Source organism: Temnothorax americanus, unplaced genomic scaffold (assembly GCF_048541705.1).
Source record: "Temnothorax americanus isolate GAGA-0224 unplaced genomic scaffold, ASM4854170v1 Scaffold137, whole genome shotgun sequence".
Taxonomy (NCBI): Eukaryota; Metazoa; Arthropoda; class Insecta; order Hymenoptera; family Formicidae; genus Temnothorax; species Temnothorax americanus.
The window spans coordinates 114025-132234 of NW_027509272.1; the positions used below are offsets into that span (position 1 = coordinate 114025).

At 38.1% G+C, this 18210-nt stretch overlaps 1 protein-coding gene across 11 annotated transcripts in view; it reads right to left on the bottom strand.

Moving 5' to 3' along the window:
* The window catches only part of Pum (pumilio), a 157683-nt gene that overhangs the window by 15833 nt on the left and 123640 nt on the right, over positions 1-18210 (bottom strand). For all 11 annotated transcript variants that reach the window (XR_013256069.1, XM_077400512.1, XM_077400516.1 and 8 more), the window contains 2 exons: positions 3508-3900; positions 2306-2546 (listed from right to left, as the gene is read on the bottom strand). Coding sequence is in view for 10 of the 11 variants with exons in the window: in XM_077400512.1 (XP_077256638.1) it covers positions 2306-2546; positions 3508-3900 (634 nt within the window). In the remaining variant the exon portion in view is untranslated. The remainder of the gene's footprint in view (positions 1-2305; positions 2547-3507; positions 3901-18210) is intronic.

Genomic DNA, 18210 nt, shown 5'->3' on the forward strand with positions numbered 1-18210 from the left:
GGAAGAAGTCGAATTTTGGGCCAAAACATCGATTCTGCGCCGCGATCGTATCGTAGACAATTTCCGAGAAAAGATATGTGCACAATCGTAAGCAGTTAGTTGTATCATTCATATCTTTAAAATAATTAAAGTAAAGTAGTAAATATAAAATAGTATTGATTAAACATAGAAAATTTAATAAGGATATTTAATAATTTATTAAAGATATTTAAAAAACACGTTTTTAAGTTCGTATTCCAACGGTTGGACTCTTTGTGTAGCGGTATTTATTTTTCCACGTTATAATTACCGTTCCTGATAAAATTTATATGACTTTTTTATGACACTGTATCTGATTTTACATCATAATGCTACACCAACTTCTCATTTATCTATGTTTCTGCATTTACTACAAAGAAAATTTGTAAAAATTCTAAAAGAAATTGTATCATAGTTCTATAATGTAATAATTCACCGGAAATTTAACCCTCCGTCTATATACGTGGGTCTATGGCGTCCGAGCCAAAATTATATCTGCTCGTAACTGTAAAACTTGCAAGCCTGCCAGATAATAGAGGAAAGTTCCCGGGTGGAGTTCCAAAAACGGCCGACCTCCGATTTCGATGAAACTTTGTGAAAAGCTTCGTTTTGGGTTAAAATACATCTTAATTCAAGCAGTTAAGTATCACGCTGGGAGTTTGTTTAGTTTTATTATGCGGGGAAAGAGGCTCCGCCGTGACGGAGCCCCTCCCCCGCCTATTTGTGTACTGTTTATACACATGTATTGAAGGCACGCTATGTGTCTTCTATTGGCATAAAAGGCATAAATGATTAATATATATGTCGAAATAGTTCACGCATACACTTTTCACGCGAGACAAGTTGTCACATGGGTTCGTGGCGTGCTTTACAAGCTCGTTTATATATATACATACTAGCTTCTGACCTTGATTATTTACATTCTGTAGTATTCGGTCTATTTGGCGTGTTTGTGCTCATATTCTATCAGTCATCTTTTATCAATCATTGTTGCAAGACTGATACGACTTAAAATGAAGCTTTTTTTCAATATTATGGCAAGAACCTATTGCTTCCACGCATATACTTTTCACGCGAACCGAGGTTCACCCCCATCTCCCCTGCTTTCGGGGGAAGCGCGGTAGCCCATCCCTCGCTTACGTGTGTACTGTTTATACACACACAATTGAAGTATTATTTAAAAATTCATATTTACTTTTCACGCGTAAAAAGTTCACGCCATGTACTTTGTAAGGCACACTATGTGTCTAGTTTAAAAGATGTGCAGCCCCCGCAGGGGGGCGGAACCTACTGCCTCCACGCATACACTTTTCACGCAAACCGAGGTTCACCCCCACGTCCCCCACTCCCCATCGCTTGCGGGGGAAGGCTATAACATCCCGTAGAATTATAAAGGTCTTCGTATATTTTTTATCATTTTATCTTAAAAAATGGCTTTATCATAAAAGTCGCCAAAATTCCTTTTAAGGGCTTTTATTTTAATCCAAAACAAAGCTTTTCACAAAGTTTCATCAAAATCGGAGGGCGGCCGTTTTCGGAACTTTATCCAAGTCCCCTATTATGAGATAAGCTCCTAATATGCGATAGCGAGGTTTCGGACTTTCTTCTATTAAATAAACGATGTTCATCAAAACAGACAGACATTTTGTGAATTTTTTCAGATTTTTCTAAATTCTTTAAAGTAGGGAAAAATAGCATCAAATTTGAGAGACCCACGTATACTCCGAGGGTGCAAACAAAAACGTATAGACGGAAGGTTAAATTTAATCACTCGAAATCCGACGATTCTTTAGATGCGACAAACTAGTAAAATTATCTTCTCTCTGCTATTGTGCACGGTACCCTTTTTTTGTGGACGAGCATAGGCATTGTCCTCTTTTGTTACCCTATCGTCGCGCATACGCTTATCTACGACACACAGAATCGTGCCATCAATGATATGTATATCCTCTCGTTTTTTTCTGGTTGCAATGTTACATTGTGTCGAGTGTAATTTACGCGTATTTACATGGAGCAGACAAGTCAACCATGAACAGCAAAGTGATATCACTAACAGACATTAACGATAATGGCACACGTTAACGTATTATAATCGGACAACCGTCATATAATTTCGTTTCGTAGCACACAGACATGCATTACACACGTATTACACGACAAGGGAAGAAGGAACGAGGGATAGTCTTTACAAGATGTTACACACAGTATGATTTTATAAGACTTCTTACAGGTGTGTTTACAAAAAGAACGGTGGTAGTACGGCAGAACGGATTTCCGTTAGACTCACCTAGGCATTCGCCGGGTGTAGCGTTGCTATGCGATGTCGGGGTCGGTTGAGAATATAGGTTCGGTGGTGGTGGTGCCGGTGGACCTGGTGGTGGTTGAGACGGGGCTCTGTTCACGAGAACTGGTGCAGGACTAACTAATCTCATGGGGGTCGCCGCCGAACTTAGTCCGCGCACGCCTCCCATAACGATGGAACCGTTCTGATCGTAATAAGCCGGTATCACCTGATACTGACCCTGTACCTGCGAAAAGATTAATTGCGATACCGTAATAAACCATGCTAACCAAAATGTTGATCAATCATTCAAAATCAATCAATAATAGAGAACTTGGAGAAACTAGAAAATAAAAATTAAGAAGATTGAATTTAAATAGCTTCTTGTAGCTCTCGTAAAAAGAAGTACGTGTCTTCAGAGTTCTATCTTCAGCCATGTAAGGTTTGAGCTCAATTTCTTTGAGCTGAAATGTTCGACTGTTTATGCAAGCTCCGTGTGAATCACCGAGCGTTCTGTCGCGTTCATTTGTATCGCTACCTATAAATACAATAAACGTAACTCGCTCCAAATTGAACGTCTACGTTTACAAGTCGGGAACATCACAGCCGCGCGTTTCTACCTTCTCCTCTACTTGTCACAGTAGTAAAATATCTAGAAAGACAATGTGGCAATCTCTAATTGGTACAACGAACGCAGCTCCACGTCTTATATCAAGCAAAAACAATCATCGGCCACTCACGGAAACGGGCGAGCGAGAAAATAGCTTTCACAGAATTAGAAACACATCTAATTCGCGCTAATTCGTGAGTTATCTATCTATATCCCGCTATCAAGCCTAAATTTAGCCCCTTTATTTAACGATCATGTATCCTCGCGGTACTCACAGTACCTATTATATATACGCGTGATTCGATTTATTTCGAAAAATGCGCAACGTGTGCACCTTCGTAACCTCGGAAATTTAAAAACAAACTCCATAAAGAGATCTCCTAAAAAAAATGGCAGAATTCCCATTTCTTGAATTTTTTGAACAGTTAAAGATAAATTTAGCTAGATGTTCTCCGAAAAGATGTTCCTCGGAACCAAATCACGGCAAAGAGACGTCTTCCATTTTTATTTGCAAACGCGTGATCAAGAAAATTGTCATTTCTTCTGCTTTCTTCTATTTTTTACGGATCTTGACGACTAATGCCGGAGGCTGACTCACCGTTTGTGCCAAATTGTTGGCGGTATCCTGCGCGGCGGCGGCCGCGGCCGCTGCCGAAGAGGGGGTGAGCGGTCGCCGAGGTGGCGGTGGCGCAGCCGCCTGGGGTGGTGCCTGCGGCAGCAATCCGGCCGGATAGACCCAGGGCCCGACACCATAGTACTGCGGTACGACGGGGGGTGCGCCAGCTATCAGCGCCCCTACATAAGGCTCTTGGCCGCTGATAACGGTGTAAGGAGCCGTAGGAAAGTTCTGTTGCTGTTGCTGCTGCTGTTGCTGTTGCGCTTGGGACGCGGCTAGGTACTGCTGCTGCTGCTGCTGCTGCTGCTGCTGCTGCTGCTGCAGAAGTTGTAGCTGCTGCGGAGTCGCGCCTTGCGGCTGACTGCGGAACAATTGCTGAAAGAAGAAAAACAAAAAGGATTAATTATAACGCGAAAAAAAGGTTTCTTCTTTTAATAACGCTATAACGTTCGTAACGAAAGTAATTTGTTCTTGAAAATTAATAAAATTTTTTGCAGTAGTTTCAATTTTCGCAGATACCTCGATATTTGAGTGGCGATACGTGCAATTACGATTTCTGCTAGTTTCATATTGAGAATATGAAGTTAAATGAATGAGGTTCGCAGATTATCAAGAAATAATTTTCCATTAAAACCGCAACGACGATATAGCGCTGTTGATTGCCTCAGAATAGAGTTCGGAAGACTTGTTACCGTTACATTTGGGATAGAGAAGAATCTATTGTCAGTTGAAAGCAGAACAGACATAAGGATCGCCAATTGAAACATTCCATCTAAATGGCCAATAATTGCAGAGTATATCATATTAATTTGTTAAATTCTAAATGCGAGTTTCGAAACGTTAGACAAGCGTCCAAGACAAGCGTCAGTGGATCGGGAAATTAAAAAACCTTAGCAATGTATAAAGATCTTATCCCAAGAGGAAGTACTCCGTTGGACATTACACAAGCAAAAAATCTTCATTGTTATTATTCAAGACATCAACGTGAAAAATGTTACGTGTTACATGTTATATATAATGTTTTCTTTTTCTATTATTATTCAAATTGTTCGCCTTTGCACGTCTTTACATCGTATCTTCAAAGTTAGCACATCCATTAAGAAGAAAGATTAAAAAGACAATTAATAAAAACTCAATATGGATGTTATATCGACGATAGAAGATGAAACCAAAGGCAAGAACATCTTTACAAGAACTTCTTTGGTTTTTTTTCCACGACGACCTAGCGATATATCGAGCTTTCCTACTAGGGGACCGTATCAAGGAGGAACCATGTAATGTTTAAATCGCGCCAACGGCCGAGACGACCTTTCGGCTTCAAGGTTCGATGACGGCATCGTATTATCGAGATAATCGTACAGACCAGGGTTTTCAGCACGAGTATCAAGGACGGAGGCAAGTGATGGTGCCACTATTGCCGTCTGGAAATGGCGCAAAAGACAACGCGGCGTTAAAGCCAAAGAAGACGACTAAGATCACTTCTATCTCCATCTCCACCTCCACCTCCACCTCCACTTCTAGTCCAGTCAAATTAGACAAAAAAAAGGCTTTTGCTCGGAAGTGAAGCGGTATCAATAAAACCTTTTTAGGGTTGTTGGGGAGATGTAGAAAAGCTTATTTCTGAGTTGTCGGGTTAATCAGACCGATGGGTTTTTAAGGGGGGGAGGGAGAATGAAAAATTTCGTTTTTTCGCAATAACTTGGCGAATTTTGACCGTACATAATTTACTAACCCCTCATTTTGTAGCTCTTTTAAAGCCCTACAATTCATTTCCTGAAGACCCTAACTTAAAATCAATATTTGTCGAGTTCTAGCCGGTGAAAGTGGGAAAAAATGTATTTTGTCGCGGTTTTTTGCGTTTATCTCGTTTCCATTAATAGATAGAAATGTGCCGCCACTGACAAAATTGTAGGGCTTAAAGAGACCTACAAAACGAGAGGTCAGTCGTTCAGATTCGTTAAAAATTGAGCCCAGGGAAGCCTCTGGAAGTCGCGCTTTTAACGCGTGACCGATCGTCGCCGGCGGCGGCGCGCCAAGATCGGCCAATTCATACCGTTTAATTTTATTAATAGCTTTTTTCATTATCTTTTTCATGTCTTTTATTTCACAATAAATGTATCATTTCATGATATTAAATAGAATTTAAACGCAAAAAACCGCGACAAAATACATTTTTTCCCACTTTCACCGGCTAGAACTCGACAAATATTGATTTTAAGTTAGGGTCTTCAGGAAATGAATTGTAGAGCTTTAAAAGAGCTACAAAATGAGGGGTTAGTAAATCATGTACGGTCAAAATTCGCCGAGTTATTGCGAAAAAACAAAATTTTTCATTTCCCTTCCCCCCCTTAAAAACCCATCGGTCCGATTAACCCGACAACTCAGAAATAAGCTCTTCTACATCCCCCCAACAACCCTAAAAAGGTTTTATTGATACCGCTTCACTTCCGAGCTCAAATGTCTAATTTGACTGGACTATTCCTCCTCTTCTTCCTTCGCCTTCTCCTCCGGTTGGTGGTCGACCTGGGTCGACGACCCCCCGCGGACGTTCACCGACATGCGTTCCGCCTCTTCTTCTGCGTTCCCCGGACCGCGCCGGTAAGGTGAGATCGTGCCGTAGACTTTTTAATTGACCGACAAACGTGCCATGATTCGACACGACGCGGCGCAAAATAGCAACAAAATTATATGTACATACGATGGAAATGCCAAAAGTATAACGCAAAAAGAGATAATTCCACTCTCGTCCGATAAACGTACGTATTCAAAAAAATAAGGCTTTTCTCTTATTGGCCGCGTTCAGGCAACACGACTGTTGAGTGAGCGCTCATTATGATTGGTTCTTACACTTAGATCCAGAGAAGAACCAAAAGTAAGAACCAATCATATTAAAGAATCACTGACCGCTCACTCAACAGTTGTGTTTCCTGAATGCGGCCATTTACTTTTTCGCGCGATTTCCGATCGAAATAAACGCGAGCGTTTTTATATAAACGTGACATTCTAATATCTCTTCCGCGTAAATTAAAATCTGTAAATCTTTTTTTTCTTTTACACAAAAAAAAATGAAGATAAATTTAGAATATCGCGGCTCCGCAGCTGAGACTTATAAACTTTAATAGAAATGATTGGCAAATGAATTTTTTTCCTTGATGTTATCGGTCACCCAGCATATTACGATACGAGTTACAGGGCAATCGATAAATTTAATAACATTATCCAAGCCCGAGTTCCTGCGACCTTAAAAGTTACGAGAGTACGAGAGCTCGGAAATAAATAGAAACATCGACCAAACGGCTGATTTCTTGTGGAAAACTTAAACCATTCACGACACGCTCCAATCCTAAGAGGCAACGATGCGTTTCGGGTATTAACCTCTTCCGGAAACGGCTCGAGCTTGACTCAAGGCCATAGTTACACTTGACCGTTGCTCCTTGCACGAAAGAAGTTTATTTTCCGCTGGACATCGCATAATGATTAATATAGCTGAGTTTCTTCAATTTATTAACATGTCCCACCGTTCGAAAAATAATCTGAACATTTATATGTATATCTTGGAGCAATCACTAAATTACTTCATAATTATAGTTCAGTAATCAGTAGCGTATCTAACGTATAGTTTATTTATTTTACACGAAACGTGTTTTTATAAGAGAAAGAAAAAAAAAGATAAGTCGCAGATAGCACGGTTCTTCTATCAGTTCTACACCGATGCATTTTAATGCAATAACAAAAATTTCATTCCAAAGAAAAAAGTAGTATAATAAAGAACATTACCATTGCAAGGTGCGTACGTGAGATGCGAGCAGCTCATTAAGGTCGAATATCGTGTTCAAGAGATATTTTTTTCCCGAACGCTGAACCGTTAGTCAAAGAGGCCTTGTCATTGATCAAGACTCGAACTGATACAGGACGCCGAAGGGAACGGTCTCATTAAAACGCTAATAGTATATCCCATTCCGTAGTGAGTCTGTGTTTATCTCACACCTAAGTTGTTCAATAAAATCATTACCTTATCGTCGACCAAACACACGGCGAGCTCGAGACAATTAAATCGTTATTTCTTCTTCGCATCGTTGCGCATATCTGATTATAGCAATTACTATTCGTTTGTTGCAATTTGTCGCCGAGCATCATATTTATGCCGAGCTCTTCGAAACTCCAGTCTTACCGATTATCTTTTTTTTATTATCATTTTAGTATCATTTGATGTCTTACTTTTGTGAAAAGACTTTGAAAATACTGCGGGATCACTCAGCGTCAAGTAAAACCTCAATTAGTCTTGTATGAATCATTATAGCCATCGTCGCTCTCGAGAATAAAAGAACCGAAACAAACGAAAAATTACGGTGCGTTCGCGTAAAAATGGCGCAGTGTCAAACAGAAGAAAAAAAGAAAGAGGAATTGGATAAAGCACGTCATATCAGGAAAAGACAGTCGCTCTCGAACGGGGAGGCAAAAAATGGCGCGGTACCGTGTGGGTGAGAAAGGGGGTGAGTTACACTCCTGGAAATGTGAGTCGTTGTTAAATATGTAAGGCTTCCACCGGCAGCTTGCAAATCGTCGGCCGATGATATGGAGTCTGATTTCCTGGCTGTTAAAAATATCCGCCGCGATTACACCGTCGTGCTTTTCGAGAACACTTCGACTGAAATAAACACCGTACTCCTGATTAGAACCATGCGATATGTTACGAAAGTTCACCTGGAGCCCTCAAGAATTGAAAGTATTATAAAAATATTTTATCACACCTAGAATAAAGTCTCACACCAAATTTCTTCAGAGACGTGTATAAAGACAAGAAGTGCTTAGATTGAAGAATTCAATTCATGCCAGTATGGTATAAAGTTCGAGAATATAACACATTCGATGATTATTGTAAGACTAAAAAAATGGTGACATATCTTTGATAAGAAAAGAAATGTTAAATAAAATCTTTTGTTTACATTAAAAAATTAAAGAGTAAATTGTGATTGAAATGTTAAATCAATAAATAGGGCAACAGAAATATTAAGATTTATTGATTTTTGTGTGAATAAAAAATATCTCTATTTTTATACAAGAGTTATACACGTAACACGTGAGTTTAATGCTTGTAATATACGTTTATTACATTATTCCACTTCTTTGAATAATTTAAGATATCGTAATTAAAAAACATATATTGTCTATTGCGAATAACAAATCAAACGCTTGTCACTGCAAAGCTTTTACCGAGTAACAATACATAGAAAGTGTACATCATTAATTTTAATAGAGAAGTTGCCGCGAGAAACTTTCTAAGTAAAAGAATCAAAAAGCATACCTAACTGATTACGTAATCAGAGAAAGGGAAATATATATAAATATAAATTTTCTTCTTATCAAGGTATTATTGTCCCACAGTAAATGAATAGAGTGCCAACTTTTCTCCTATACTCATCAGTATCCGGATAGACTTTCACTGATCTGCGATAGCCTACTTCGTATCTTTGTTTAATTACTATTTGCACTCTCTTTTAGCTAGCACAAGGAATCGTATTATAGCACGTAGCACGCGTCGGCGCGTTTCCGCGATTTTTTTATTGTGTGGCATACAATCGTGCACTTTCTTTTGTCGATCGAAATGTTATATTACAGAACATTTTTAAGCCTCAAAACTAAAGCAAAAATCTATTTTAAAATACGAAATTTTTAGTCGATGTTTTTAATCCTGTCTTATCATTACGTCCTCTTTTATTATTTTTTTTATTTGCACAGAATGAGCAATACAACTAATTGATTTGAATAAGCCGCTGTTTTGAATGTATGAATTTTTGTTAGCAGCGCTTTGGCAGTTGTAGAGAGCACACGTGGAAAATTAATTATGGAACGTTACCCGGTATAACAGCGCGTATGCATTGTAAAAACGTTTTATCAAAATAATTCGTCAACGACTGTGACTTTACGCAAGTTACGTCAAGATTTCGGAATAATGTGCCGAATATCAATACAATTCGTTACGTAGTAACAAAATGTGAACAAGTCAGTGATGGTGTCAGCGATAGTGATGGTGTCTGGTCGATAGTGCCCCACCTGTTCGCACACCAAAAAACTTTGAAAGAGTTCGTGAAAATATTGCCGAAAACCCCGAGACCTCTACCAGACGTCGTTCCCAGGAATTGGGCATTATTTTTACACATTATCTTGAAAAATGATTTACAATTGCGTCCATACTTGTCAAACAGTCAAAGTCCAAATGGACATTTTGAAGAAAATGTTCCCAGGGTGGTTAATTTCCTGTCTTGGCGATATCATCTGGCCGCCGAGATCGCCTGACTTAACAGCACTAAATTATGGGAATAACTTAAAGATAATGTGTATGCCAACAAACTAAGCACGATTGAGTAGCTAAAGGGCACTATTCTGAAACTATTATAAACATGCCTCCTCCCGAGATCTACCAAAATGTGATAAAAAATGTGATCGAGAAAGCTCGAGTTTGTGCGACATTAAAAGGCGGCGCACATCTGTAAGACATTATATATTCCACGCGTAATTTTCAAGTTTTAACAGACGATTTAGATTAAAAAATCTGTTGCTCTTTATTTCATCTAAAAGTTAATAAAAACACAAATCAGTTATGTATATTGCCCATCCTCTACAATTGCTTGTTACCAAACGCAAACAATTTTTATTTTCTTGCAAAGGCGTCAGGCGCGAGTCGGCAGGTTCAACGAAAGGCTTTTGATTTACCGACTCATAAAAAAGCGTAGCGTAACGAATGATATAAGAACGATTAGGTAAGAGATATTCCGTTGCTGACGTCCTCGCGAGTCATCCGCGGAAACGAGTTTGAGAGTGACGAAGGTTCGACGACCTTCCTTCTCTCTGCGTGCCACCGTCGTTTGCCTTTCAGAACCGGTGCGTTTTAATATTTATCGTCGGTTCATCACGCGGCAAGTGCATAATTCGGAGAATGTCAAATATTTCGATTCCGATCGGCTATCGATTTGTCCATCTCTCGTCCTACGATCTTTTATCATTATAAAAAAAAACACATTTGTGTGCCGCAATTTCGCGATGCATGCTTCCCATGGCACTTGTCTTTAAACATGGATTTATGAACAGAAATAAGTTCTCCAGAACAGACAAAAAATATCTTATTTAAAATCGTCTGACGTTAACGCCAATGTCACTCGTGATTTTTCTCTCTTTTTTTTTAATATAACATGTTACTAACACTTCGGTGCGCTAATAAATATTTATCGCGTAACCTACTATGTTTCATTCGGAGAATCATTCTACGCTCTATATAATAAAGCATCGCAGCTCAGAGATCGGGGTCATCAACACTGTGCATCCAATGCAGGCATTGTTGCTGATCTCACACGAGTGCACATCCGTCATCGCGTCTTATCGCACTACATTGTCACAATCGCGAAAATTAGCAATAATAACGCGAATGTTCATGAGCAATGGAGACCGCGGCAAAATCGCGCAAAAAAAACTCGGAGAAAAATTCCATCTAGTAAACAATTCCACATTCAAAGCGAACTATTTATGTATTTAAGAAAAATATGTACGAAAAATGATGCGATAATAAAAGAGTTCAACATAAGTCACGTCGTCGGAAAGACAACGTATACCTACTCTTCTCTCGTTTAATGTTTATTTTGTCCTCGAACAAATTTACAATTCTCTCGATTTGAATTGCATTCGACGCCATGCACAAACATGCATAGACCTCTGAAAATCAATAATTTGCGCGCAAAAGATACGGGTAATGTATACAACGAAATCTGGATTCAATTCTAATTCAGCGTTATGGAAAGTTCTGCTGACTAGTTCGCCGTGCATATTACCGCTCGCAGATGCATATAAATGTTTCACCGCCATTCATTCCAAAAACTCCGACCTGGCGGGCGCATGTGTGCATGTATGCATGTATGCATGTGAACGAGAGAAAGAGCGTGTCGCGGAAGAATAGTTTAATGCCTGCGAACAATTTATCTCATTCACAATGTGTCGAACAATCTCTTGCGCATTCTGAGCTACTATAAAAAAATTTTTCCAATAAAGGTAGATTTAAGGTATATTAGAATTTATAAATAAGTTTATTAATTAAAATCGAAATATTTAGAATGATACGATTACGCGTATATGATTGTCGAAGTAATCTACTGCATAATCTACTGCAAAGATAAAATATTGTCATTGCTATCCCATCTCCGGTAGTCTCTCTCTCTATCCCTCCCTCCCTCCCTCTCCCTCTCTCTCTCTCTCTCTCCCTCTCCCCCCCCCTCTCTCTCTCTCTCTCTCTCTCTCTCTCTCTCTCTCTCTCTGTCTCTCTGTGCCATGAGAGTCATACTGCAGTACTCGCGATATATGTACAAAGGTAGAAGTGATGCTGCAAACCCTTAAGTTTATGAATGTAAGACAGAGGCTAATGTACAATGTATGTATTTTTATTTTTAAGATAGTAAAAGGCATAATGCCAAAACATTTAAGTAATAGAATAGAAATAGTAGGAGATGTGAGTGGACGGCAAACGAGGCAGACTGAGAATATTAGAATTCAATATCGCAGAACGAGAAGCGCACAGAAAAGTATATTTTATGAAGGTTTGAATATGTATAACGCCCTGCCGATAAAAATTAAGCAATGCGAAAAAATTGAACCTTTCAAACGTAGGTTAGGGGAATATATTGTACATACCTCATGTAGAGGAATTTAATTTAAGGATATTTTATGTAAAAAATAGCCGAGAAGGCTAATAAAGCTCAATCAATCAATCAATCAATCTCCAGTAACTTTAGAGAGATCATCTCTCTAATCATCTAATCTAATACGAGATCATCTAATACGTGAGAAAATTAAACGGTCCTGATCTAAAAAAAGAATGATCTCGTGGATATCGAGCGATCGTTTGGTCGCTTGAGAAACAGATGAAGCGCGATATATAATTCTCGTGGAAGCTGGAGTATCTGCGTGAAATAAAAGTATAGCGACGACAAACCGCGGCGGAGTCCGTTACTTCACCGCTCCGGAGCACCGTTAGCTCACCTGACTGCGTGTACGGAATATACAGGGTGCCGTAAAGAAAAAGAGGTCCACGGTTCATCGTACGAGATCCGGTTGCCGCTTTACGACGACGTACATCCATACATCGCGCGATTCGTGTCATTCGATTTTCATTGCGAGTATTACGACGCGAAAAATGCGGGTTAGGGAGAACGACATTAATCTGCTCGACTATGCTCGACCTGCTCTTTCCTCTTCCGGATGTGTCGATAGTACTGATTCGCGTTAAACGTGGTCTCAGTCCAGTTCTCTCCGTCGCAACTGTCTCTACGTGCCATTGACCTCCGCTTCGGCAAGTGACAGAATGCCGGATCGGATTGTAAATCCAATAAGCGACAAGTCAATTTTGAGCAACAATTCAACCCTTTGGCTGTTAGGCGAAAAAATGCTTTCAACATCAAAAGAGTTAATAAAATTATAAAAAGGATACTTTCTGACCCGTGTCAAGTTAGCCCCCCAACTTAAAAAGAAATTGTTTTTTTTAGCTCATTTGATTGCTCATTGTTTGCACATGTATGCACATGTATGCACATTTCGAATTTTCGTTTGCACACTTCTAGTAAAAGTTATTAACAAAACAATTTTGGGGGGGCCAACTTCACATTAGCCCCCCAACTACGAGCAAATTAGATCCAAATAGTCTTAATCGATAGATTTTCGTTTGCACATTTTGAAACAGGTCGATTTTTCGTTTGCACACTCTTGGTTAAACAGTTATTAACAATTAAAGTTTCGAAAACGGTCAATGTCAGTAGATAAGTTCGATACACGTATACTGTGTTTAAAATGCCATTAATCGATAGATTTTCGTTTGCACATTTCGAAACAAGTCGATTTTTCGTTTGCACACCCTTGGTTTAAAAGTTATTAACAATTAAAATTTCGAAAACAGTCAATGTCAGTAGATAAGTTCGATACACGTATACTGTGTTTAAAATGGCATTAATCGATAAATTTTCGTTTGCACATTTCGAAACAGGTCGATTTTTCGTTTGTACACCCTTGGTTTAAAAGTTATTAACAATTAAAATTTTGAAAACGGTCAATGTCAGTAGATAAGTTCGATACACGTATACTGTGTTTAAAATGGCATTAATCGATAGATTTTCGTTTGCACATTTCGAAACAGGCCGATTTTTCGTTTGCACACCCTTGGTTTAAAAGTTATTAACAATTAAAGTTTCAAAAACGATAAAAAATCAACCTGTTTCGAAATGTGCAAACGAAAATCTATCGATTAATGCCATTTTAAACACAGTATACGTGTATCGAACTTATCTACTGACATTGACCGTTTTTAAAATTTTAATTGTTAATAACTTTTAAACCAAAAGTGTGCAAACGAAAAATCGACCTGTTTCGAAATGTGCAAACAAAAATCTATCAATTAATGCCATTTTAAACATAGTATACGTGCATCGAACTTATCTACTGACATTGATCGTTTTCGAAATTTTAATTGTTAATAACTTTTGAACCAAGGGTGTGCAAACAAAAAATCGACCTGTTTCGAAATGTGCAAACAAAAATATATCGATTAATGCCATTTTAAACACAGTATACGTGTATCAAACTTATCTACTAACATTGACCATTTTCGAAACTTTAATTGTTAATAACTTTTTAACCAAGGGTAAGCAAACGAAAAATCGACCTGTTTTGAAATGTGCAAACGAAAATCTATCGATTAATGCCATTTTAAACACAGTATACGTGTATCGAACTTATCTACTGACATTGACCGTTTTTGAAATTTTAATTGTTAATAACTTTTAAACCAAGAGTGTGCAAACGAAAAATCGACCTGTTTCGAAATGTGCAAACGAAAATCTATCGATTAATGCCATTTTAAACATAGTATACGTGCATCGAACTTTTATCTACTGACATTGACCGTTTTCAAAATTTTAATTGTTAATAACTTTTAAACCAAGGGTGTGCAAACGAAAAATCGACCTGTTTCAAAATGTGCAAACAAAAATATATCGATTAATGCCATTTTAAACACAGTATACGTGTATCGAACTTATCTACTGACATTGACCGTTTTCGAAACTTTAATTGTTAATAACTTTTTAACCAAGAGTGAGCAAACGAAAAATCGACCTGTTTCAAAATGTGCAAACGAAAATCTATCGATTAATGCCATTTTAAACACAGTATACGTGTATCGAACTTATCTACTGACATTGACCGTTTTTGAAATTTTAATTGTTAATAACTTTTAAACCAAGGGTGTGCAAACGAAAAATCGACCTGTTTCGAAATGTGCAAACGAAAATCTATCGATTAAGACTATTTGGATCTAATTTGCTCGTAGTTGGGGGGCTAATGTGAAGTTGGCCCCCCCAAAATTGTTTTGTTAATAACTTTTTTACTAGAAGTGTGCAAACAAAAATTCAAAATGTGCATACATGTGCAAACGATGAGCAATCAAATGAGCTAAAAAAAATTAATTTTTTTTAAAGTTGGGGGCTAACTTCACACGGGTTACTTTCTGGGAGTTTTTCTGAGTCGCTGAATCTAAATCTGATATAAAAATTTCAACATTTAAAATGGCAGATCCAACAACTCGTCCGATTCGCATATACAAATTTGTATTGAAAGTTTCTCGCTGTTCTCAAATTCAAAAGCAAAATTTTTGAATTAACAAATTTCACTTTTTAAAACGGAATTAGCGGCTTCAAAAATACTTCAAAATTTATTTATGCAAATTGAACCATATTTTAAATTTTTTGTCCATCATATTAAATTTGTCATTAATTCTGGAATTTTTATTTTGAATTTGAAATCAGAGGTTTCAATAACTTTTGAAATCAAATGTTTATGCAAATTAAACAATTTCTTACATTTTCGCAATATTAGATTCGCCATTGAGGATAATGTTATTTCCGGGGCCCCTCAATTTAATAGGTATATTTGATAGATCTTTCACTGAGAAAAAAAATGCTGCAAACCACAATGCGCTACGATGCATAGTTTTCAAGATATCAATTTTTAAATGTAATAATAGCAATATTTATTGTTGTACGGTATTACATGGGTTTGCAATTTACCACGCGTGGAAAGTTCACGCATGTACTTTGCAAGACACACTATGTGTCTAGTTTAACAGTAGTAGAGCTTCCCGCAGGGGGGCGGAACCTACTACCTCCACGCATACACTTTTCACGCGAGACGAGTTGTCACATGAGTTCGTGGCGTGCTTTACGAGCTCGGTTATATATATATATATACATAATGAAACATTATTTATTCTCTATTAATTTCCTGAATACACATATTTATTACTTATTACATTTATTACATTTAAAATTTTTTATTATTACATTTAAAAATCGATATCTCGAAAACTATATGCATCGTAGCGCATTGTGGTTTGCGGCATTTTTTTTCTCAGCGAAAGATGTATCAAATACACCTATCAAATTAAGGGGCCCCGGAAATAACATTCTTCCTCGCCATTTTAAATTTCACTATTTTTATTTCAGAATTGATTCAGTGACCTCAAAAACATAAAAATATAGTATCCCGTTCTAATTGCTCTAGGTATGAGTATCTTTTTTTAATGTGCGGATATTTCCGTCATTGACAGTCAAAGAATTAACACTGTTGTTTTTCTTTCTTTTAATTTTTAAAATGTAATATGTAATGACATTCTATGGAATACAGAATTTTGTTTATTTCACAAGGCTTCAATTATAATGCTTGTACAATGCCATCATTATCACAATTACAATCAGAATTATTGTATCATTGTGCTCAATTTATCCTAATCGACATGATTGAGCTCCTAGGAATCAGAAACAATTGACGATGCTTTGCATTGAGAACGGATAACAAATCTGACACAAACGAACGTACTGACTATACATACCCGAAAGTGTTATCTTCAGACCATACGAAGCCTCATAACGAAAGTAACGAGGACAGACATTCGCGTTGCACTTATCGCGACGAAAAGAAGTCAAGGGTCAAGGCAATTCTAAAATGATGAACTGTATATCAAATGCAAAATCCGCCTTAGAACTTTTTCTCTGCTGCAAATGGATTTACCCAAAAAATAAATGAGAATTGTTAAGAAATTCTACGGGGTAAACTAAAATGCTTGCGTGTGTGTGTGCGCGCGCGCGCGCGCGTGTGTGTGTGTGTGTGTGCGTGGCATTATCAAATCAATCATGTCGTTTAAATACAAAAACAGTCTGCCACACGAGATAAGTAAAAACCGATGTAATTCATCAGGTTTAAAAATATATGTAAAAATACGTTCATAAATATGTTCACAAAAAAGAGCAGGTCTGACTTTTATTAAATGAGATAGTCAAGAGAGCCGAAACAAGATTTGGCCGAGTCTCGAACATCGAGCATTCGTTACTGTGTATATCGATCGAAGTATTGTCGACAGTGCTACGATCGTATTACGACCAATAAAAAGCCAATCCGATCGCATTTTTGAAGCGCGCAATCCTCTGCACGAAACGTGAGAGTCGAGTGAACATCACGAGATTTGTGACAAGCCATCACCCCATTCGGCATAGTTTTCACGAAGGCATAAATTGTATATAACGTGACGGTTCGTTTTTGCAAAAGTTTGATTAAATCCTAATGGATAAAATTTCATTATTCTCTATATTAATAGTTTATTGAATAACATCAAATTTAATTTATGTGTAACGTAATTTTCATTTGTATAACTTGTTTCATTCACTTTCAAGTAATTTTGTAATTTTTGTCGAAATTATATATTCCACGTAATACCTATCGCTAAGGCATTCAAGATTGTACATTCTCGCGATACAAAAAATCGAGTCACTCTCTTCATCACGCTATTACATAAATTTACGCTATCGCAAATCGACCGCGCATCATCGTTTCCCCGGGGAATATCCCGTTCTCATGCCCGCCCAGGAATATCGCCGCGAAACATGATGGAGCACGATTTGCGAAACGTCTATCGCGGCGCGTTCCAGATTACGTGTCGCCGGCAGCGGCGGAACGGCGGCAACTTTCTAAGTGCACAGGTTGCGACGAGAGCACCGATCTCGTTTCTTTCTCGCGAATACCGGTCGTTAATCGCTCCGCGCGCGGGCGATAGACGGAGAATCGCTGCTTGCCGCCAATGCTCCACGCCGGAAACCGGTTCCTTCACCACTACGAACCGATTGATTTGACCCGAGCGCAAACATCCCTCCCGCCGTCCCGTCCTCCGCCCCGACGGTTGTACCGTTTTACCGGACCTCGGATGACTCGAGAACTCCCAGCGCAGCGGCGGAAAGTTTAACGAAAAGTACCGGCAAAAAATCGGCAAATGACAGCGAGTTGTTCGTATATCGATGACAAACGAAAACAAGCCTGATAATTGTTAACGTTATTAGTATGTTATAAGACCCCACTTATAGAGATTTTAAAGATATAAGTAAGATATAAGTAGAGGGAATAAAACATACGGAGAGTAAATTATAGACAAAACACCGTCATAAAGACATGTAAGATAATGAAAATATCAATACGCGAACGTTTAATGGCATATACTTGGCGTAATCTTATTAGATATAGGTATAACCTAAAACTTATCTTTTTTTCCTTCTTTCTGACGCAACCTGTTTTTCTTTGCAGTACCAAATCACGGTGAAAACTACAACG